This window comes from Drosophila biarmipes, chromosome X (assembly GCF_025231255.1).
Source record: "Drosophila biarmipes strain raj3 chromosome X, RU_DBia_V1.1, whole genome shotgun sequence".
Lineage (NCBI taxonomy): Eukaryota > Metazoa > Arthropoda > Insecta > Diptera > Drosophilidae > Drosophila > Drosophila biarmipes.
Window position 1 is genome coordinate 11343685 of NC_066611.1, and position 23523 is coordinate 11367207.

The 23523-nt window shown below is 44.7% G+C and overlaps 5 protein-coding genes across 10 annotated transcripts; 2 read left to right on the plus strand and 3 right to left on the minus strand.

Annotated features, from left to right (window-relative positions):
• The first annotated feature begins 664 nt into the window (after window positions 1-664).
• LOC108025946 (AH receptor-interacting protein) lies at window positions 665-2601 on the plus strand. Its single transcript, XM_017096643.3, has 3 exons — window positions 665-843; window positions 993-1169; window positions 1252-2601. Exons 1-3 carry the CDS (start codon window positions 751-753, stop codon window positions 1942-1944), a joined length of 963 nt encoding a protein of 320 aa, XP_016952132.1. The 5' UTR covers window positions 665-750; the 3' UTR covers window positions 1945-2601.
• A 554-nt stretch (window positions 2602-3155) lies between these two features.
• LOC108025942 (BLOC-1-related complex subunit 5) lies at window positions 3156-4614 on the minus strand. Its single transcript, XM_017096640.3, has one exon. The coding sequence runs from the start codon at window positions 4389-4391 to the stop codon at window positions 3309-3311; it is 1083 nt and encodes a 360-aa protein (XP_016952129.1). The 5' UTR covers window positions 4392-4614; the 3' UTR covers window positions 3156-3308.
• Window positions 4615-5505: 891 nt separating this feature from the next.
• LOC108025928 (chronophin) lies at window positions 5506-9028 on the plus strand. Its single transcript, XM_017096621.3, has 3 exons — window positions 5506-5659; window positions 6895-7278; window positions 8009-9028. The coding sequence occupies exons 1-3, from the start codon at window positions 5657-5659 to the stop codon at window positions 8552-8554; spliced, it is 933 nt and encodes a 310-aa protein (XP_016952110.1). The 5' UTR covers window positions 5506-5656; the 3' UTR covers window positions 8555-9028.
• A 246-nt stretch (window positions 9029-9274) lies between these two features.
• LOC108025626 (uncharacterized) lies at window positions 9275-11719 on the minus strand. Its single transcript, XM_017096162.3, has 6 exons — window positions 11575-11719; window positions 11352-11433; window positions 11127-11293; window positions 10797-10931; window positions 10534-10741; window positions 9275-9937 (listed from the first exon to the last, which is right to left on the minus strand). The coding sequence occupies exons 1-6, from the start codon at window positions 11581-11583 to the stop codon at window positions 9582-9584; spliced, it is 957 nt and encodes a 318-aa protein (XP_016951651.1). The 5' UTR covers window positions 11584-11719; the 3' UTR covers window positions 9275-9581.
• A 998-nt stretch (window positions 11720-12717) lies between these two features.
• On the minus strand, window positions 12718-23499 carry LOC108025795 (anoctamin-6). Of its 6 annotated transcripts, none has more exons than XM_017096429.3 (10): window positions 23273-23499; window positions 20723-21110; window positions 18511-18929; window positions 16378-16950; window positions 16257-16312; window positions 15263-15830; window positions 14582-15203; window positions 14311-14516; window positions 13964-14245; window positions 12718-13898 (listed from the first exon to the last, which is right to left on the minus strand). In XM_017096429.3, exons 2-10 carry the CDS (start codon window positions 20733-20735, stop codon window positions 13665-13667), a joined length of 2973 nt encoding a protein of 990 aa, XP_016951918.1. In that variant the 5' UTR covers window positions 20736-21110; window positions 23273-23499; the 3' UTR covers window positions 12718-13664. The 6 variants fall into 6 exon arrangements, with proteins under 6 accessions (XP_016951918.1, XP_050746263.1, XP_016951915.1 ...); XM_050890306.1 differs by having other exon boundaries at window positions 18424-18929; XM_017096426.3 differs by lacking the exon at window positions 20723-21110 and having other exon boundaries at window positions 18424-18929.
• Window positions 23500-23523: the final 24 nt, after the last annotated feature.

The following is a 23523-nucleotide window of genomic DNA, read 5'->3' on the forward strand; positions in this document are numbered from 1 at the left end:
AAATGCATAAGAAGTCTATAAAATTGTTCATCATATATACAATACATTATTCTACATACATTTATGTATTTATTTTTTATTTTCTTTGAAATTGGCAAAATTTCTTAAATTTAAACTATACAAATCATAGATCATTTAATTTTAATTTAATTTTTGATTAAAATTTTGATTATACAAGTTATAGAAAACACTTGTTTCTTCACTTATACTATTGGAAATACATAGGAAGGACACATAACTTTTGAAAAATATTTTGAATCTATAAAATGATTTATTATACGAATAATGTATTATAGAAAACCAACTCAATCTTTTCAATATCTTAAAAATTGTACAACCTTTGTGCATACTTTTCATGTTTTTTTTTAAATTGTAAATTTGCTTTCTTAAGATAAATGATACTTTAAAAACATCTTAAAACCATCACCATAAAAATTAATAATTTTAAGTGTGGATTTCATATTATTATTTTTACAAGAAATAAAGATTCTTAAAAATTCTCTCTGTACCTCAACCCTTTTAAAAACAGAATATTTTTGTCAGAATATTTATTCGTTTAGCAAAGCTTAGTATTATGAAAATAATAATAGATACATTTAAAAGTTCCCAAGGACACTATCGAAACCAAAAGCTCGATAGAGTCCCAGTCCCCGATGCATCGGCGTTATCGTTATCGTCAACCCAGCTGCTGGCCACAAAGGAAGTTCCCTCGACCTGATTCCAAATAACAATAAACCGATCCCAGCGGATATGCAGTCGCGCAGCAAGTCCGAGATGAAGCCCATACGGAAGGAGATCCTCAATCCGGGCAACAGCTACATCGAGCTGACCCCGGGCACCAGGGTGAGTGGCCGAACGCCCGTCCGCAGGAAGGGCAACTTCTGCAGCAGGAGCAGCGCGTAGTTGCGGAAATTGGGCCAAGGCCATGCCTCGGTGGGCGGTGCACCAGTATCCAGCCTCATCAGCCGTCCTCCCTTCTCCCCACCTTTCAGGTGAAGTTCCACTTCCAGACGCGCAGGGCCGGCGACACCCGCATCATCGACGACAGCCGCAAGATGGAGAAGCCCATGGAGCTGGTGCTGGGCAAGAAGTTCAAGCTGGAGGTCTGGGAGCTGATTGTGCAGCAGATGTCCCTCAACGAGGTGGCCAAGTTCACCGTGCACAAGTCGGTAGGAAACGGCTTAGAGCTGCGGCTGTAGCCCTATCCCTATTGACCTACTTTTCCCGCCTTCTCCTCCTCCTCCTCCTCAGCTCTGCGCCCAGTACCCGTTCATATCGAAGACGCTGCGCGACATTGGCAAGAAGCCCGAGGAGCGACGCCACTGCTGCGGCATGACGCTGCAGAACGAGGGCATCGGCTACCCCGATCTTGACGAGCTGCTGCAGCATCCCACCGAGCTGGAGTTCATCATCGAGCTGATCTCCATCGAGCTGCCCGAGCAGTACGAGAAGGAGCGCTGGCAGATGTCCGACGACGAGAAGATGCTGGCCACCAGCACGCTGCGCGAGCGCGGTAACAACTTCTACAAGGCCAGCCGGTTCACGGAGGCGGAGACCTGCTACCGCGAGGCCGTGGGCATTGTGGAGCAGCTGATGCTGAAGGAGAAGCCGCACGACGAGGAGTGGCAGGAGCTGGCGGCCATCAAGACGCCGCTGCTGCTCAACTACGCCCAGTGCCGGCTGATAGCCGGCGACTACTATGCCGTGATCGAGCACTGCAACGAGGTGCTCACCCTGGATCCGCGCAACGTGAAGGCCCTGTTCCGGCGGGCCAAGGCCCATGCCGGCGCCTGGAATCCGGCACAGGCGCGACGCGACTTCCTCGACGCTCTGGCCCTGGATGCCACCCTCAAGACGACCGTGTCGAAGGAGCTGAAGTCCATCGAGGACCAGCAGCAGGCACGTAACGTCCAGGACCGCATTCACATGCAGAAGCTCTTCTAGAACATAAGTTGCGTCAACGTGCTGCTCATGCTGCTCGTCTACTGGAGCAGCTACCTGCAGCGCTAGCAGTACCTGTCCCTGCCCCCCATCCTCCTGCTGGCCGTCGGCTTTGCCCACAGCCTGGTGCTGCTCTGCGCGCTGGCCAACCTGTTCCTCTGCTGCTGGACGCTCAGGAAGCTGCTGCGGGCCCTGCGGCCGGCCGGCCGGTGACACAATCCACCGAGGCACCACCACACCTCATTCTGTGAGAGCTGCATTTCGGAGCACTGTACACATGGCTCCAGCTATACTCATCCGCCGCCTCGCCCCACATACACGTTCACTTTCCCTGGCGTAGGCTAGAATGTATTGTAAGTGTGCCATCCAGCTGGACGACGACGCACACTGGGATTGTCGTATGCTGTTCACGTAGCGTTTACCAAAACAGGAATCAAATGTCCATAGTCGTACGTGTGTGTTTGTACAATGTTTAGCCGCATATGCGATACTTACCCGTAGCTAGAACCTACTCTAAGTCTAGGCAAATTCTATATAAGGTGTAATAAACGTGCTTCACGCTGTCTAATTGTTAAATGTAGTGTGCGGTAAGAGTGCGCAGCAGTGCGCATTAGCATAAGGTATTAAATTGTGTAAAATAAACGTGTGTAACCTTCTCTATCGGACTTGTCCTCGCCATTTTAAGGGATTTTTAAAGATTGAAATAGGCTGAGATATCATTTGCGGTTTGTGGTGAGCTGAGCGACCTAAAATTATCGTCTCAACCACGTGGGATACTTTTCAAGATTGGATTTTATACAGAACATGGGTTTGTATGGGAAAATAGTAAGTTTTAGATAAGTAAGGGTCGTTTAAATATTACATTTTTAAATTAAAAAACCATATAGTTTTTTTTTTTTATAGTTCTTTAGGTGTTGGAATTTAAAAGGCTATGATTTTATAAACTTTGGGATCAAGTCTACATATTATTTTCTAAATATCTTTAAAGATGATCAGTACTATATAAATATATATTTTTTATATCTAAATATCATTCAGTTCCCAAAGCTCCCAAGGTTTTAGGCCACATCACCTTGATTTGATAGGGTTTACCAGGATTATAAATATTTCTAATATCTAAATAGCAACATATTTTTCCTAATATCTCTTATAACTCTTAGGATCTGGATGTTCCATGATCTTCCTACCATCCAAACAGCAAGACCAACGCCCAGTTTAATATTAAGTTCGATTTACTAATTAAAAATCACGATTAAGCGGCATCGTTAACGAGTAATATACACAATAAATACACGCAGATTACGGGCTAGGAAAATCTTTGGAGACCAATAAGTGTGTGGATCCGGATGCGGATGCGGCTGGCGCTCCTACAGCCGCCACAGCCGGCTGCTGTTGCCCCCGGTGGCGCCCTCGGCCTCGCCGCGCAGCTTGTTGTCGTCGGTGCGCCAGACGAAGGGCTCCAGCCGGTCCTCGTCGTCCAGGAAGTTGTTGATCGCCTCCAGGCTGGCTATGTTCTCGTGCAGCAGCGAGTTGCAGCGGCTCAACTGATGGGAGACGCTGCGTATCTTGGCGAACTGCTCGGCGTACGAGGCGTACGTCTTCTGCATGTCCACGAAGCCGGCGAAGAGCGTGGTGATCGAGTTGCTCACCACCTTGGTGCGCTCCACCAGGTGGTTCTGCTCGCTGGCCACATAGCTGGCGCACAGATTCAGGTGCGTCTGCATGCGCGCGCATATGTTGACCAGGTGCTGTGAGTGCAGTCGCTCCAGTATCTCCGCGTCTCGCGTGTAGGTGGCCGAGGCGATGGACTCCCTGAGCACGGGCAGGAACTGCGGAATGTTGCGCAGCCGCGCCAGGTCGAGATCCACATCCTCGCCAGCGTCGCTGGCACCGGGACGCACGATCACAATGTTGTGACTCGAGGCGGTGGACTGGGGGCGCTTGGGCTTGACGGCACTGGTGATACCGCCGGGATGCGACTTCCTGGCCGCCGCCCGGCTGGCGCTGCTCTGCTGCAGCATGTGCGCCGGCTTGCTGCGGATCTTGGGCGAGTCGCCGATGGGCCGGTCCGTGTAGGAGACGTATGGCAGGTCGGAGCAGACGCTCAGCGGCGGCGAGGGCGGGCGGCTCAGCTCGGAGCCGCCGGGCGAGGCTGCCTCGGCGATGATCTGCTTGCTGGCTATCACTATGCTGGCCCCGGGAGCTGCTCCACCAGCTGGGTTACCCGGTATTCCTCCGATTCCTCCTCCTCCTGCCGACTGCTGGCGGTGGCCCACTCCACGTCGCTTGTTGGCCGCCGCCGTGGCCGCCAGCATCATGGTGCTGCCGTCGCCGAGGGCTCCCGGTGCGCCTGCCTGGCCCATGCCCAAGCCCGCCCCCGGCGGCTGGCGCCCGTCGAAGATCTCGTGGCCATCGGCCTCCGCCCGCTGCTGCGAGTGCTCGGCGCCCATTTATCGATCCGATTGCTGCGCGCCCCGTCTGCAAATCCTCGGCGGCTGCTCCTTGGTCGCGGGGGGTGTCACTGCTGCGCTCCCTGGCCCACCTGCTGCTTCATTGCCAGCGCTCAGAGGCTGGGGATTCGCTGCCAAAGACAAATCTACGCGAAGCCTCGCAAGAAATCAGTGCCAACAAAGTCCCAATCAGAACTAAATATTTGCAATTGCGACGTCGCGCTAGTGCGTTTTTGTTTGGCCTCGGAAAAATACCGCAGCGTGGTATTAAATACCGTATACGAGCCATACCCACTGCAGCATATATATGTGTGTACTTCTTTGCAGTAGGGTGATTCCCCTGGAACAGTAAATGCATTTTATAATTAATAATAGGGATTTAAAATTAAAATATGCAATTTTAATTTTCACACGATACTAGCATGATTAACACTTTTATTGATACTATTTAGTTTATCTTTAGTGTAATATATATTATAAATAAAAATAAATATAAGAAATATTACACAAACTAGAATATTATTTATTATATAAAAAAAATAATATAAATTAGTAAGCTTCTGAGTCTAAGATCTTGTGTATCACTATATGTTTAAGTAAGGAGTATGAATTTCAAATTTTTTGCAATAGGGTGATTCCCCTGAAAAAGCTAAACGTAAAACTAAAATATATATTTTAAATTTAAACTCGATTCTAAAATTATTAATACTTTTATATATAGTATAAAGTTTATCATAACTTTTATAATATATATTATAAATAAGAAGAAACATAAGAAATATTAGTTACAATCTATAAAATATTATTTATTATATAACAAAATAATAAAAAATAATAAGATTCAAAACAATTATTTAAAAATTCAGAGTTTAGATCTTGTGTATAATAATATCTCTAGGTAAGGATTATGAATTAAAAATTTTTTTGGTAATATGTATTATTATATAAGACCTTGGGAGCTCTTAACTCTGATTTCCGACTGCTGGCGTTAAGAGAAGGTATTGGAATAGAGCGTGCCTCGTAGAGGGGCTGAGGGGCACACGCGATTAGCGGAAAGCCCTCTCCTGCCATGGGCTTCCGCATGGGGACTCGCAGTGTTTTCGTTGTCGTCGTTCTGGCCGTTCCAGCCGTTCCAGCCGAGGTGCTAATCCAGCAGCAGATTGCGTTTCGGTTTCGATTTCAGCCCGAGGAGCACGCGGCAGAGTCAGTTGGCCGACGACCGCGATCGCGACAGCACCACTTTCACCCAGCCCAGCGGACGGATCATGGTGAGCGGAGGGTGCTGTTTTCCTAGGGTAATCTTATCGAGCCGTGCCATCGATCCCAGCCCGGGCAGTTACAATAGGCGGCCGTAGTTGCCGACCTTAAAAAGACCCCTCATGTTGAAATCCCCTCGGATATGATCTCAAAGAACAAAAATTTTAAAGTAAATTCTTCTTATTTGCTTCCTATTTTTTTAATATATTCAATAAAATAAATATATATAGTAGTTCCCGACCTTAAAAAGACCCCTTATGCTGAAATCTCCTCGGATATGATCTCAAAAAACAAAAATTTTAAAGTAAATTCGTCTTCTTTTCTTCCTATTTTTTAATACATTCAAAAAATAAATACATATAGTAGTTCCCGACCTTAAAAAGACCCCTTATGTTGAAATACCCTCGGATATGATCTCAGAAAACATAAATTTTAAAGTAAATTCTTCTTATCTGTTTCCTATTTTTAAATACATTCAAAAAATAAATATATATAGAATTTCCCGACCTTAAAAAGACCCCTTATGTTAAAATCCCCTTGGATGTGTTCTCAAAGAACAAAAATTTTAAAGTAAATTCATCTTCTTTTCTTCCTATTTTTTAATATATTAAATAAATAAATATATTTTTAGTCCTATTTGCAAATGAATTCTTATAAGGTAATATTTTTCTATTCTTGCTATTGACATGTAGCTGAAAGTAAACTGTTATGAGGGTATTTGTTTAAACAATTTATTGTTTGTTGTGTCGGAAAATTTAAATAGTTGTCCGGTCTCTGAGTTTTACCGATGTTGACCTAGGTAATGAATGCATTCATTATTCATACGTACTCGGAAAAGAGTAATTTGTGATTAAATATTATTCTAAAAAATTAAAGTTAAATAATATTTCTATAATAATATACTGTTTTGCGCTGAAGCCTTAAAATTATAATATATTAGGGTCAATAATAAAAAATATATTTTTATTACTTGTAAATATTTTACAATATTTACATATATATTATTACAATAAAATAAAGTTAAAAATAAAAATAATAATATACTTTTTTGTGCTAAAGCTTAAGAAATATATTTCTCTTACTTGTAAATATTTTATAGCTTAAATATTTATTATTAAAATTCTTATATAAATATTACCCACTTTTTTATCCTAACACTTTGACAAATAAACAAATTATTAAATATTTCTACATTTTCCTTAATTATTATCACAATTCTTTCTAATCATAACCTACTTCCCCCCAGGCCAAGCCCCAGCACATCCTGCAGCTGAGTGAGGAGCAGCGGAGCAGCTTCGTCGGCTCCTTCGACCGCGTGCTCAGCGACATCGATGGCGTCCTCTGGACCATGGAGCACAACGTGCCGCGGGCGGCCGACGGATACGCCGCCCTGGAGCGGAGTGGCAAGCACCTGACCTTCGTGACCAACAACAGCGTGCGCACGGTGGAGCAGTGCGTCCGGCGCTTCGCCAAGATCGGGATGCAGGTGCAGCCGGAGCAGATCTGGCACCCGGCCCAGTCCGTCGTCAAGTACCTGCGGGGCATCGACTTCCAGGGCCTCATCTACATCATCGCCAGCCCGCCGTTCAAGGCGGTGCTCCGCGAGGCGGGATTCCAGCTCCTGGATGGGGTGAGTTTCTGCCAAGGATTGGGATTAGTCAGGGATCCTTCCGGGCATCTAGTGGGTGCTTTGGTGATGGTATGAATTTGGAATGACTTTTCTTTAATTGATAAAAACGTTTAGTTCCACATGAGTGAAATTAGTGTTTGGCTTGATTACAACTTTATTTCATTATAAAAGTATTATATATGAAAATATTCAGAAGAATGTAAAAATTGTTTAAACTTGAATCCCTCAATATAAGGTATATATATAAGACATTTTTTTTATTTTAAAAATGTATGTTCATGATTATTATTTTATTTTTGTATAAAAAACTGAAGCCTTTCATTTTGACGACCACAACTTTTAGTTTTTATTTTAAATTAATTATATTCACTTTTTAAAAAACCCACAGTCATTTATTGATTTGATTTTTAGTTTTAACAACTATCTTATGGTTTTCCATTATAAAAATCATTTTAAAGAACATTTTTAGTTTATAATACACTTAAAAAAAAATTTTGTTTTTATATACACAAATTTATAATAGTTAAAAAGCCTTCAAAATTGTAATTCCTATTTTTTTTTTTAATTTTAGATAACTTTTGCTTAAGATCCATTGAGAATACCCCAGCTTTAAGATTATATTTTTTTTTTTAAAAACAAGTTTTAATATTTTATTGTTTGATTTCTTTATATTATCGTCTTTTGTCCTGATAAATATAAATGTAAACTCTGATAAAAATATTCCCTCCAGCCCAACGCGTTCATCGAGGAGAGCTACGAGAGCCTGGCGAAGAACATCTTCGACAAGGAGCCGGTTCGCGCCGTCGTCATCGACGTGGACTTCAACCTGAGCTCGCCGAAGATGCTGCGGGCCCATCTCTACCTGCGCCGCCCGGAGTGCCTGCTCATCGAGGGCGCCACGGACCGCCTGCTGCCGGTGGCCAAGGGCGTCAACATCATCGGGCCGGGGGCCTTCGCCTCCATCCTGGTGGAGGCCAGTGGGAGGCAGGATCAGTGCCTCACGCTGGGCAAGCCGGGCCGCCAGCTGGGCCAGCTGATCGTGGAGCACTACCGGATCGAGCAGCCCAGCCGCGTGCTCATGATCGGCGACATGCTGGCCCAGGACATTGGCTTCGGGCGCCAGTTCGGCTTCCAGACCCTACTCGTCCTCAGCGGCGGCTGCACGCGGGAGCAGCTCCTGGCGGAGACGGACCCGCGCCACATCCCGGACTTCTACGCGGACAGCATGGCCGACGTGGCCCAGCTGCTCGGCGAGGCGCCCAGGGCGCATGTCTAGTCCGGAGAAAGGTGGAAACAGAGCAGGTGGAGCAGAGGGAGTGCTAGTTTTATGGGTACCTGGGAAATGATTCATCATGGCTATCAGCACAATACCGTATTTTATTCGTTATCTGAAATATATTACACACTAAGCGAGGAAAAGGGTATACTTATGCGGGGATTGGGGTTTCCCGGAGGCAAAGGTCTTGCCATCGTTGCATTCTCTGAAACAGAAAAATGAGATCATACTTATAATATTTTGGAATCTGTTTCATTATAGTTATCTAACTCACACTAAATAAACAAAACAAAATTACTCGAAAAAGCAGAGACGAGCTTTGGGGATTTAAGCATAGGAAATATTGTGTTTAACAAGTCCAGCTATTTTTTTTAATTTTTAATTTAGAGGGTATAAAACATTCCAAAAAATGTAACACAAAATATTATCATTTCTTAATATTTGTATACAATATTAAATATTTCATAGAATATATGTGTATTATTTTGACCCTAACAAAAAAACATATATAAAACATATCTTTAAAAACGATTTTCAAACACATTATTTTAAATTCCTAACATTTTTAAAGTTAAATGTTGACTTGTAATTTAAATTCTTTCAATTTAAAACATTTGTAATAAATTTAAAAAAATTACACACATAAATTATTTTATATTTTTGAAATATTTTAAATATTTTCTGTTTAACCTTGACTTTAAAATTCAAAATTCTATTTAATTTTAATTTGTTATGAAGTAAAAACAAATTGTACATTTAAATTCAAAAAATTCTATAAGGCGTTCAGACAATTTAAGCAATTTGTTATATATTAAATTGCAAATTCCTAGAATATTTTATTTTGATTTGTCATAAAGTAGAGATGCATTAAACCCACAAAATCTATTGACTTCCAAAATCTTGAGGTGATTAGATTTTGTTTGTTGCTCACTCCGGACACATACTCACCTGTGGTCATAATCTAAGCCCCATTGCCCTCCGACGATTAAAGTTCTGTGGAAAAGGGTGACAAACACTCGAAGTGCTATCAGGGCAAATGTGTCGAGTCAGAGTTACTGGATTCCGGATCATTGGAGGCGGAGGTGGGTGCTATCTGGCCCAGGCAATCGGCCAGGTAGTCGGGCATCTGGGGATGGTCAGCCGGCAGGCGCTGCACGTCCTCCAGCTTCGTGCCGCCGGTGAGGACGAGCAGCGTCTGGTAGCCACTGGCGCGGGCGAAGCCAATGTCGCTGGCCAGACTGTCGCCCACGAAGAGCACGCGGCTCGGCGGGATTTCCGGGTGGCGGTCCAGTAGAATCCTGCGCAGATCCTCGCCGGGCTTGCCCAGAGCAGTGGGCCGGCGGCCAACCGACTGGGACACCACATCGATGAAGGCTCCAGGTCCTGTTGAATAGAGGAAAAAGGGACATTATATTATATAAAAAATCACTTAAAAAGGTGATAATGTTTTATGGTTTATATTTTTAGTTACAAATTGTAAGGTACTAGAATGTTTTTTAAGAATTAGATAGAAAAGTTTCCAAATTTTTTTTAAACTCTTACGAAACTAAAAAAATATAAACATTGTTTTTAATAGTTAAATTTAGAATTAGATTTAAAAAAATCGAAGTTTCCAAATATTTTTGTTGAACCTTACGGTCAAAAGAAATCCTCTTTCAGAATTCGGCCCCTAAAGTTCTTCAAGATTTATTACATGTTTTAGGGATAACATATGTTGTTTTTAACATATTGTTTATATAATCTTTAATTATTTTTGTTGGTATATAGTTAGGATTATTTCATTATAAAATATGATTTTTTATATTTTTATTAACATTTTTCAAAAATTGTAAACCAAAGTTTCGATATATTTTTAGGCCGCAAAAATAAATTAAAACAATTTTGTATATTTTATAGTGGAAATCGTAAAGCTTTTCAAGAGGTATATCAAGTTTTCTGGTTGCTTTAATTTTGATTTATATTTCTGTCATAAACAATACCTATAATCTCGCCCTGGCCGAAAGGTATGAGGGCATCTGCGGCTCCGGCCAGGAAGAGGCACTTGGGGTTCTGCAGCTGGACATGGGCTCGCATCAGCTTGGCAGCCGACAGATTGAAGTCCACATCGATGATGACCGCATCCACGGAGTCGCCGCCGAAGATGGCCTCGTGCAGGTCCTTGAGGCTCCTGATGAGGCCGCTACCGCTCTACGGAGATGCCTTGAAGGGAAACACCCACATAACTCGATTTCGGTCAACTCACGTCTTCCGTCAGCCGAAATCCGGCAGCCACGAGGAGTTCCTTGAAAGGGGGCGTGGCCAGGCAGTAGATGAGTCCCTGGAAGCTAATGGATCTCAAGTGATCGCAGATGGTCTGTGCGGGATGGACGATTTGGTGCTGGTGATAAGGAGTGAAGGTAAGGATCTAACTTTAAAATGCAGTATTTTTAAATAGAAAGGATTCTTCCTTATATATAATGTTATATATTATTATTATATAAAATACTTCTACCGAATTGCACTGTATTTCTGGTTTAGAACCCCTACTTTTCTATCATTACGATCCTAAGATATGGACAGGAACCCCACTTACCTCGTCCACCTTGAGGTTACCCTGCTTCTCGAACTTCTCGATGTGCTCCCTCACCGAACTGATGCTGTTGTTGGTCACAAAGGTCACCTGCTTGCCAAGCAGCTCCAAGTGGGCCAAGGCCTCTGCGGAACCGGGAATAAAATCCCTCAGGGGATACCAAACCACTCCTTGTGTGCGGGAGAAACCCCTGTAAAATGGTTCCTAACTGTGCGACCATAAACTCACCATCGCAATCGCAGAGGACCAAGTCGAAAGAGCCGAAGAAATCGCCGAGCTCGTCCTCACTCAAGGTCTTCAGATGCTTGGCCTGGAGAAGATTATCCAAGTTATTATCACACAGATGGGTTCGGTTCTGTTTAATTGGAAATGGGGGAGCAGTATCATGGCCAACCAGATCTTGATGATGATATCTGTTCTATAGTATGATTCCGATTTCCATTCTACCCACCGAACTCATGTCGATCGAGCGGTGGAAAGGCGACGCAAATCCGGATTTGGAGAGGTTTTGGCGAGGGATTGCGCTTCCAATTCCGATTCCTAGCAGCTCAGGGTTCCAGTCCAGCGATGCGACTCAACCACAGTGCGAACGACAGATTTGTAACTAAGTCCAGCGAGACGAGCGGGCCCATCTGGAAGACCCAGGCCGAGCGAAGAAATTGCCCGCCGCGGAAGGGGTCCGATCGCATTACACATTTACACATTTCAAATTGCATTAGACCAGCGGCGGCCCAGCATGGCGTTCCCTGGTCCGCTCGGTTCGGATTGGGGGCGAACACTGCAGGGAAATGTTCCGAGTTATATTACAATAGGGAAATGGACTGCACACCATCCAACAGAACTAGGGGGATCTCAGAAATCTGCAATACCATTTCGAGCTTTAAATACATTGATTTATAATGGATCAGATATTAAAGAAACGTCCATACTACCCAAGTAAATATCAGAACTCTAGGAATCCGAATATATCTGGATCTAAAAAATATTTCCACAACGTTTTTATAAGTCTGCATTATCGGTTTATACATTAACCGGTTTATAAATGGTACAGGAATCTAGATCTATACCATCCCAACAAAAACCAAAACTACATGAATACGAATATATTGGGATCTAAAAAATTGTTATAGTTTTGGAAGGGATCATATCTGAATATTAGTTTCGGTTTTAAAGAAAAATTAATTGACTTCAAATAGAAGAGATATTATAAGAAAATGAAACACATACTGAAGGAATACCAAGCTATCCAAACAAATACCAAAAAGTCCAGATATTTACCTGTTTAAACAAAATACTTATACACCTTGATGTATGAAAAATTATGGAACTGCTTTTTCCAGTGTAGTTACACCTCATTTGCTCGTAATCCATGGGTTGTTTGCCAGGGGTGAGATGGCCGGGGGCAGTAAGTGGTGTCTCTGTCAATTGAATGTTGTCCAGTCCAGCCGCTGGTCAGCGTTCCAATTGATTTGCTTTCATCGCCTTTCAATTGAGCTCATTTCTGGCACCTTATCTAGAGCATCCGGCTTACGCCGCGCCAAAAATATTCAAGATACAATACGAAAAACTAGCATTACATAGAAAAACCCTCGGGTCACTGTTAACACTTATGGGGTAAACCCATGTTTTATTTGTTATGCTTGTTTTTAGTTCACATGCAGACCAGCTCTCAACACCATCCGTTTCCGGCTTAATCTCTATCGTAACCGTAGTCGTTATTATTATTACTGGTATCGTATAAATATGTTTATCAAAACAACAATTCACTATAGGTGTACGTACTGGTAAGTAGCATTTAGAGTTCTACAAAATATTGCGAAGTGTGCAATGCTCTCGCTTGGCAATAATCAACAATAAAAACAATGGATTAGACAGGGCGAGGGTGAACGTACATATGTCTGAGTTCGCTTTTCGGTTGTGGGCAACATTGCAAGGTACATTGGATTGTTTCTTAGTGTTTAATGCTAGCATCTTCCACCTGCACACATTCTGTGGTGTATAATTCGTTTTCGGTTCGATCAATCGATCCATCTCGGGAATACATTGATTTAAATTATAAATACTCCTTGTTAATGCACTTTGGACGTGTGTATAAAATGTAAAAATATTCAAATACATATCTCTTTAACCGTATTCGTTGTGTGCTGCTCAAGCGACTTGGCCGCGCAGTGATCTCATGGGTTAACAATGGGCACGGTTCCCTTGGCTCCTTGCTCCGGGAGTTGCGTGAAACTCTCGTACAAAATACAACATCAATCAATCAATCGAGTAACAATATAAAACCTCGTGTGTGTATATAAAATGCAATTGCTTGACTCGGGTCCTCGATATGCCCGCATTTCGTTGAGCACTTCCCATGCAAACACAGTACAAAAATCATCTTAAGTACGAAGCACAACATCCATGCGTTAACGTGGCGACAATCCCCTAGATATCCGCGTGTCGGTATATACAAAAGTTCGGCTAACTACGTGTTTTTACTGGAGAGAAACCAAGGAATGATCCGATGAACATGCAGCTGCCACAGTGCGCCGCCGATCCCTAGACAAAGGTGGTGGCATCGTCGCGCCTCCGCAGCACCGTCGTCTCACTGGGCAGCTCCGACTTCTGGGGGCCCGCCACCTCCGTCTGGGCCATCTTCATGGCGTGCTGCTTCTCGTACTCGATGATGTGTTCCCGCAGCAGGAAGTTCTCCCGCTTGATGCGCTTCAGCAGGCGTCCCGACACATCCGGCACGGCCCAGCGTAGGATGCCCTGCAGCATGGTGATGATGTTCTGCGGGCAACAAGTACAAGGTAAGTTAACAATTCGATTATAATTATTCCTAGGGTTCCTCGCACCTGGTAGATGACTATAAAGGCCAGCCGACCCGTCAGTATCTTCCAGTAAATCATGGGACGCTTGTAGGGGAACGGATCCTCCGGCGAGTTGCGGAACTCTGTGTAGCGGCACACCGTCTCGTTCACATGCTGACTGCCTCCCAGCAGAGGTTGCACCTGGAAGTCCTTGGTGTTGAACACAGCCAGCGTGAAGTTCAGATAGTTGTTCAGCTCGGGATCGCCCATGGAGGCGGCGTACACGATCTTCGGTATGAGGTTCGTGCTAAATGCGATTATCATTGCCTGCAAGGGAGAGTGGAAAGTGCAATTAGGCCAAGTTATGACATGGAATCGGAATGGCGACTCACGCTGGAGGCCACGGCTATACGGGTGACGACGGTCATGATGCTGTGCCAAACGCCAATGTCACGGGCTCGCATTCCCACCGGCCGTCGCAGGAAGCGCAGCATCTTGATGGCGTCCAGGCGCACCTCGATCACATTGTTCAGCAGGGCCAGCAGCGGCGCCAAGGGAAAGGCCAGGCTAAACAGCGTGATGAAGCCGAATTGCACAACTTGGGGGAGAGAAAGGAGCTTGTTATTAAAGGGATTAACCCATAATGACGACTGCAACTCCTACCCATTTCGAGGTATTCCACGTAGAGCGAATTGTTCTCGGCGGGCAGTAGGTTATAGTCCTCGGTGAACTGGTTGTAGGGCACCAGCCGCTGGTCCTGGTGGCTCTTGTACCAGCCGTGGCGGTAGCTCAGCTCCTTGAAGGTGCGCATCAGATAGGGTATCAGCATCTCCACGATGGCGTTGACCGCCTGCTTGCCGGCCATGATGATGACCAGCTGCATGCACAGCTCCATGAGGCAGCCGCCGGGATTGCACTCCTCCTGGCGGAAGCCCAGCACGCGATTGTACTTTGCCGGATAGCCAACGAACTTGCCCTTGAGGAAGGCAATGTAGAAGAGCGAGGAGTAGTAATTGACAAACTGGAACACATAGTTTTTGATTGTTAGGCTCTCGTCGTACTCCGTCTGGGTGCGACAGTACTCGTAGTTGGTCAGCTTTACGGCCAGATTGGAGTAGACCATGTCCAGCAGCGAGATCACTATGAGGTCGATCACGCCCGCCGTCATGGGCAGGATCATGACCTTGAACGTCATGGAATTCTCGCTGCCTAGGATGCTGTGCGAGGCTCGCTGTGCCATTCTGTAGATGATGATGCCCGCTATGGCAATGACTGATATGCAAATCTGCAAGAAAACCACACAAAGATAAGCCTCGAGTGGAGCCAGAGTAGGGAACTACTTACGAACAATATCATGATGCTATAACTAGTAAAGTTGGGCAGGAACTTGATGCTCCAGAAGGGCACGTCTGGGTCCAGGATGCTCGGCTTGCCATTCTGGTCCTCCTCGTACTTTCCGGCCAGCCTCCTGGAGCGCGATATTTTGGCCAGGTACTGCGGACGCGGGTGCTCCACGTGGTGGGTGAAGCCCGTCAGGCCCCAGCGGTGCACCAGACCCGCCGAGTAGCGCTTCCAGAACTCCAGGTACACCACCGCCCAAATGGACATCAGCAGGGCGAACACCACCGTGGACTTGTTGTCTATCAGATAGTTGAACTTGGAAGACGTGCAGGTCTCGTTCAGCCGCCAGTAGTCGCAGCTTCGGTCGCACTGCGGACACATGATCGTTCCGTTGTCGTTGCAAATGTCCCGGCTAATCGGATCGCTGGTCCACGTGACGAAGCCGTAGAGGAAGCAGAGCACTCCGAACACACTGATGGGGATCAGCATTTGCGTGTAGAATCCCAGCCAGGCGAAGTAAAGTGCCACCTTGGCTCCGAAGTAGTCTTTGATTTGGTCCAGTGGTTGCAGGCTGTGAAAATAAATGGGTTGTGTTATTAGTTTTTTGTTCGTAGCCTATTTCTATGGTTAATCTAATGATTAAATGTTTTCTTTTGCTAAATATAAGTTTAAAAACTTAAATATACCCCTAATAAATATTAAATAAATCTTTTTTTTTGGTGTAAGCTTAAAATGTAAGCTTGATTAATTGAAGAATATGAATTCAAAAAAAACCATTCTTATAAAGGCATACACATAAATCGATTTCAAAAATCAAATGAAATCTTAAACTACTTGTATACAGTTTCTTCTTATTCTCCATTTCCACTTGCAGCTGCCTTGTTTGTTTTTCTAAGCACAAGCTAGCTTCTAAACACAGCTCATATTTCGCATCCCGAACTGCCTTTCCAAGAAAACTCCTACGTCTGCATAAACAGAAAGAGGATCTTGTTCTTACTTCTTCCACTTGGATATGTTGGCCCACTCCTTCAGCAGACGGTCGCGATCGTCTTTCTGCAACAAGATACACAGACTTTATTATCAGCAAGTGGTGGATATATTTATAAATGGAAACCCACATCATGCAGTGTGTAGGCGCAGGTGTACACGCCGTCCTGGACGAGCTTCTCGATGCCCAGGTTGTCGGCCGTCTCCTCGCCCTCGACGAAGTGCTGGCGCTGCAGAATGAAGTTGATGATGAAGTAGCGGGTGCCGGCGTCCAGGAAGTTCGGGTGCTCCGTGTCGTACAGCTCCAGGTAGTTGCGGGCGAACTCGAAGTGGATGCGCGGCTCGCGCTCCGGGAAGAGGGCCGTGTTCAGCTGCACGGAGCTGAACAGGCTGCGGCACATGCGGCTCAGGCAGGACTTGAACTCGTGCGCCGACTCGGCGAAGATCTGGTCCTGGCCGGGGATCGGCTTCAGCGGCACCTTTATCTTCAGTATCTCCGCATAGCGATACAGCACCTCCGCGGGCGCATGGATCTTCACGAAGTGCACCCGCTGCACCTTGTTGTGCTCCAGCTGCAGGCCCTCGCGCTGCAGATTGGCCTCGAAGATCTCGCACTTGCGCCGCTGCTCCTCCGACTGCACCTCGCCATTGTAGGCCAACACAAAGTCCACGCTCCTCTTGCCATCGTCGAAGCGTCTGTAGGTCTGTGGGAGATGCGCACGGGTTGTTCGTGGGCAGAGAACGGTAGAGATTAAGAGCATTAGAATGGGCTGCTATATGTGCACATATATGTATGTACATGAGTCACTCCAGAGAGCGACATCTTAAAAATACATCTGCTTATCAACTAGACGGAAACAAAGCGTGTGGGTGCGCGTGTGCCTACAGCTCCCCCCGGTCACCCGGTCTGCCCATCACCTCGGGGCACTCCTCCCGCTGATCCCTGGAGCACAGGCCGCGCAGGAGGCAGCAGTTCAGCATGGGGCTGTGCGAGTGGCAATCGACCGGCACCCGGAGCCCAGAAGCGAAGTGAAGGAGCTGGAAACACAACCGACGCGGCCGAGATGCGACAGGCTAGTGAGGCTCCGCGCGATCTGCAGGGACTACCGACCCACTGCCCAGCTGGTCGCTCCGATCGGCTCCAGCTCCCAAGTGCCCGACTTATAGACTAGGTTACAGTATACAAGAATTCGCATTAAGTGTTCATACCCAATCCCGCAAGCAAACTATAGGAAAAGAGAAATATAAACAAACAAAGGAGAGCGTGAAAGAAGGCGGCAAGAACTTTATCAAGTGCATAGTACTATGTCATTGCGGCAGAACATTGGGATCTAATGGGATATTCGTGACGAGTGGGGCGGGGGGAGTGGCCACAGTGGTCGCTCGATAAGCAAGCATAAACCAACTCATTAAGGCATTCTGTTCTATTTTGTCTTTTGTCTTTTCTAAAAATAACCAAGACTTTATATAGCTAATTTTGGGATTCTGAATGCTATAAATTTAGAAAACTACATTGTATTTGGTCTTGCTACCCGAAAAAATAATTTTAATTATTAAGTAAGCTATAAAATCTTTTTACAAATACAATAAATATATAAAAATCTATACAAGAACATAATTTTTAGTTATTTTCTAAAAGTCTTTTCACAATATTTTCTGAATTTGATATTCAAACTTTTGCGATCTTACGAAAAACTTTAAAATAAACATAGATCTTAGCCATATATTTCAAGCTAAACTAACTGGATTTTAAGTTTAAATACATATTAAGGTTCTCTGCTGCTATAATAATATAAAAATCTTTAAATTCTTTACATAGATTCTATTTAAATTGAATTTTAAAAGTTTCCTAAGAATGCCTTAATCAGATTAATCCTTCTGCATAGCGACCACTGCGCCACTGCCCTCGAAACCTCGAGTGCGGAAGCTTGGATGAAAGCTCTGGCAATGGGGTGAGGGTGGAGGTGAAAGTGAAAGTGGCTGGGGGTGAGATGGAACAACAGCAACGGCAAGCCAAACATGAGATGGGCATGAGATCGATGTGTGCGCGCGGCAGTGCAAAGCGAAGGCTTCCTTCAACCGGAGTTGCGAAACATATTTGATATTTGAATTTGATTTGGGTTTTTGAGTTTGATTTCGAATTCGAATTGGTTCGTTAGGTTACTGTGGTTGTTTACCCTTGATTTCCACTGGGAGTATGTTATTGGCAATTTCTTATCTTTATTAGAAATGTTGCTACTACTTCTTAACAGACGTCTAGAGACCTCATCGTCACCACCGCCCGGTCCTGCTCCTCCGCCGTCTCCGCCGGCCACCCCGATGCCAGTGGGCAGGTGGTTCCGTCCGTTCTGCAGGGCAATCATCTGCGCGGCGATGGCGGCGTCCGTGTGGTCGCCACCTCCGTTGAGGTGCTCCAGCGCCGTGGATTGCCGGTAGCCGGGCTGCCAGGCCAGGGCCGCATGCTCGGCGGACGAGGCGCCTCCCAGACGCAGACTGGCCCGGCCCTCATCGCCGGCCAGGTCGACCGCCGAGTGGTAGATGGTGTTCCGCGACTGGGAGAGCGACTTGCGGTGCGCCGCCGCAGCAGCCGCCGCCTCCGATTCCGCCAGCGATATGGTGTCGAAGTACAGGCTCTCCCGCTCGTCCATTTCCGATTCGGGATACTCGTAGTCGTGGGTGCGGACTGCAACGAAGGGTGAGATTAGTCGGAGGATCAGGCACTCGCACTACAAGTACTGGAGGTGAGATCGGATCGGATCGGATGAGATGAGAGGTGGGGCGGTGGTGCTGATGAGTTGTTAGTGGTTACGTTTCCATTACAATAAAGAGTGCGTGATGGTGGTGAGAGGAAAAGCTCTACGTACTTGTTGATTGAGAATGTGTGCCATAAATAATATAAATAACACAACATAGGAGTTGTTCTCATAAAAACGTGTAATATAAATTCTTATGAAGGTGATACTCTCTATGATTCAATGAAAAATAGGGCTTCATTTTCACATTTAATTTGTAGCTTTTAAGTGGAACTATGATTATGATTTTCCTAATATGATCGTATCATATCATATTAATCTTTATCAAGTCATAAATCGTTTGAGCTAATTCTCTCTATACAGAATTTCCCTTTAGGTGACATCACTTAAAACCAACGCCCATGAATAATTAGATCATGGTATACAGAGATATAAAGAATACGAAATAGTGTGACCATAATACATAACTATGATAAAGAGAATACAAAATAGTGTGGCCATGCTTAAACAAAATAAATACTCTGGACAACCATTTTAAAATGATATGTGCATTTTTTGGAAATAAAAAAAATATATCAAAAAAAGTTAAGCATCAACTATTAGAAAACAAATGATAGCTATGGCTATTATCCAAATATGGTGTAAAATAATAAGAAAGTAAAAGGAAAGTAAATAGTTCCCGAGGTAAAAAGGGCCCAAACTATTTATAAAAAAAGAGTCAATGAAAATATTGTTAATCTTGCAAATATGCTAAAGCTAATAACATTAAATAAGAATTTAAATATAAATAGCAAAATAAATAAATATCTGGGTAAAAAGGTGATAGTCACCCAGGAAAAATGAATGCAAGCTATGATAATCACCCAAACATTATATAGTAAGAAAGTAAAAGGAATAAACGACTTCCCCAGATCAAAATGGTAAAAAGTAACCAAGAAAAACAAAGAAAATAATGATCATCGTTCAAATATGATAGAGAAAGATGCACTAACTTAGGATTCAGTTACACAAAGCAACCTGAAGAGTTACCCAGGTAAAAAAGGTGCAAATCACCCTGGGAAAGCGCATAAAAGCTGTGATAATCTTCCACATACAACGCCTCTATAATACGCATAGTTTGAAACAATAATCAGGGGATTAGGGCCGGAACTCGTTTTGGAATATCAGTTCGGCCAATATTAATTGCTGATAGGCCCGGCGATCCCGATAGTGAGTCTGCGGCCATGATAGCGGGGATGATGGCATTTGATGGCCCACCGGCGGGCCAATTTGGGAGCCCACTTATCGGGGGCCGGCTGTCGCTGATACCAGCCGAGCCATTTGACTCATTTAAATGCGGTCAATTACATAAGTGCCCCACAAGTGCGAAATGGCCGTGGAAAAGTGCGTGTGAGTGCTTGCAACGAGCGAGCGAATGAATGAGTGAATGAGTGAATCAGTGAATGAATGACTGAAACCACTGGTGATGATCGGTTTCCGGCGCAGGAAAGCGCCAGGCCGCACTACAAACGCCACAAACTAAACAAACTCAGGCTCAAGAAGGCCAGAAGCCCAAACGAAACACAGAACTTCTACTGGGCATGGCGACAAGCGAACATAAAACGAGACGAGTTGGAGGATCCACTCGACTACAGCTGGTTGGCTGTATGAGGTGTACATAAAGGAGCGAAACAAACAAATTTGCATGACAACGGTGGCGATGTTTACTCATCAAGGTATTTACCCGCCGAATACATGACTGCTGGCAGGGGCGAGAGCTGGGTGAATGTCTTGGCGGCGCTTGCTGGAAGTCGATCGATCGATCGCGGATTCCTCAGGCGTGCTGCTGCCAGCGATCCCGGCGTTCCCGGCGATCCTGGCGATCCCGCTGCTCCCTCGTTTCGAGTCCTGGATTCCTCGGCACTTTCTCGGCGGCTGCGCAGCGGCACCGACTGCCATGCATCACGAAAGCAACACCGTGGATGCGGGATCAAGCTCGGGGCTCCAAGAGCATGTGCGTGCACAGGGAAAGGAGATACTGGCGATCCCGCCGCGTATGATGTCAGAGGGGAAAATAAAAGCGCAGAGCCAGCGAGGCGAAGTGTGCGTACGCTCGCGTCGGCTGGCGATTACTGAAAACAGAGTGCGAAAAGAATAGTAGAGGCTGAAATACACAAATTCGGGCTTGCCAGGCAGCTAGCCAACCTCAGAATCGCCGGCAGCCACAATAAATGATTGCCCAAATAGGCGTGCAGCGGGAACAGTGGCCGCAGGTCGAGGCAAAAGCGGCCGAGCCCCTGCCTTGATACCTCTTTGAGACACAGAAAAAGGCGTTAAAATAACCCAAATATAAATATATTTAAGTAGTATTTTGACATAGCATAAATGCAGTGGAGGAAAAGTTCAGAATTTAGTTTAAAGTAGTCAAGATATCTTGAAATTCCAGCTATAAACCATATATAAAGGTGGAAAAGTTAAACTGCTAGAACTAGAACTAAGTTCTGTGATGGAACATATTTTAAAAAGTTATCTTTTCTATATTTAAAAAAATATTAACACGTTTCAACGATTTTAAAAAATTAAAAGGCAACTGAATATTTAAATATTTTACAGTTTCATAATATCCCGACAACTTTAAAACATTTATAAACCATTATTTTTATTACTATACAAATTAGTTTTGAATCAACCCATGCCACTGTGCTCATATTCATAATAATACTGGAAAAACGCACCCATTCGCGTCGAGCGAACAGCTTTTTTCCTCATCTTACAAAAAAGTAAATCTAAACAGTCGATTGTGGTTTGGATTCGGATTCGTGTATATGTAATACAATGATCGGGCAACTATATGTTGATATAAACAGCTCTTAATGCACTGCGATCGCGTAGTTTTCCTTCATTTGCCAGATTTTAATAGGTAGTGCTTGCCTTAACGATAAATTGTGGTGGGGTATTCAACAGATTTTCAAAAATACGAGGAGCAAATATTCCAAAGTTCAGACCTCGACTATTGCACAAGGAACATATTTATTTAGCGAATGTTTTATTAATATTTGCAAGCACTCTACGAGAGTTTATGATTGGGGTCAACTAGCTCGACCCTTCTGAATATAATTCATAAAAATGGTGTATACTTCATTTGCTTTAAGATATTTGGGGGTTTTAAATCCCATTGAGATAGGAAGACTAAAGTGGTACTATAAATACCTAGGACCTTATAGATCGTTATTATATTAAAATATTTTATTTACTGAAAAAGTACTAGATCATAATTTGCTAAATTCTTGGGAAAGTGGTCCAGAAACTAGAACACGTGCAGTTAAAAAGATTTTGTACTATGATAGTGAGTTCATGATGACATATTCCATTTCCAGAATGACCAGTTTCTTGAGTAGTACTACATAATTGTAAATTTCCTTGGGAAAGCTTTCTAAGAATGAACTGTAACTAGATGATATCTAGGTGAAAATATCACGTATGATCATTATTTAGTGAAATATTCCATTTACCGAATGACTAATACCTCAAGTAGCACTAGGTCATACTGCCTTGGCCATAAATGCATCATTTTCTTAGGAAAGTCTCCTAAAGAGTGAACTGGATCTATAAAACGCCTAGGTGAAAGATCATATATAATGAGATATATACTGGGTCGCTATGCGCTGCCCCTCAGTGCATCATTTTCTCGGCAAAGTGTTCCAACGAACGCCGAAACGCCATAGACACTGGCCAGAATCGTTGGCCTTGACGGAGCACCGAAATCCCCGGGTGCCACGAGGGATTCGGCGGGGGAGAAGTCTGGGCTGGGCTGGGCTGGGCAACGTGTTGGCGGCAAAGGTAAAGGTCAAGCTGCTCGTAGACTGTTGACAAATCAAAGTGCGAAAGAGTTCTCGCATTCTCGTACGTCTACACGAGAACGAAACCAGTTTGGCATATGTATAATGGCAATGGGATCCCATAAAAAGCGGGGAGGAACTAGTCCAAGACACGCGAATCGCTTGAAAGTGGAGAAATTGGCCGGAGAAAGCTCTATTCCCGAAATTCCGCCCAATGGCGATGGCGATGGCGATGATGACGGCGGTGATAATGCCGATGATGCACTACACCTTGGGCTCTGTCTATGTGGACATTTCTATTTTTAGCGAACTGCAGTGGCCCGAAATAGGCGGCATGTCTGTCGGTGGACTGTGGGACAGCACGGCCTATGGAGTGGCGAGATCTTGGTTAGGAACAAGGCGTTAGTACAGCTGGCAATGTGGAGTCACTGGCACTTCCCCTGCGCTGGACTCACCTGGCTTGTTGTCGTTGACTGTAGCTAGTGTTCACCGTGGTTGACGGCCAAGGCCATTTCCTGCGCTGCCTGCCCGATGTTCCGCCTCCTGCGCACTCCCCGCCCTTCGCACAGCCGACAAGCAAACAGTAGCACTCGATGGGGCCGCGGCGGCCGCCAGAAACACTTGTTTTTATTAACTTAATTTAGTTTACGCCACAAGCGAAACGAAGCGAGGCCAGCGTTGCCAGACGCACTGCATTATCCAATCA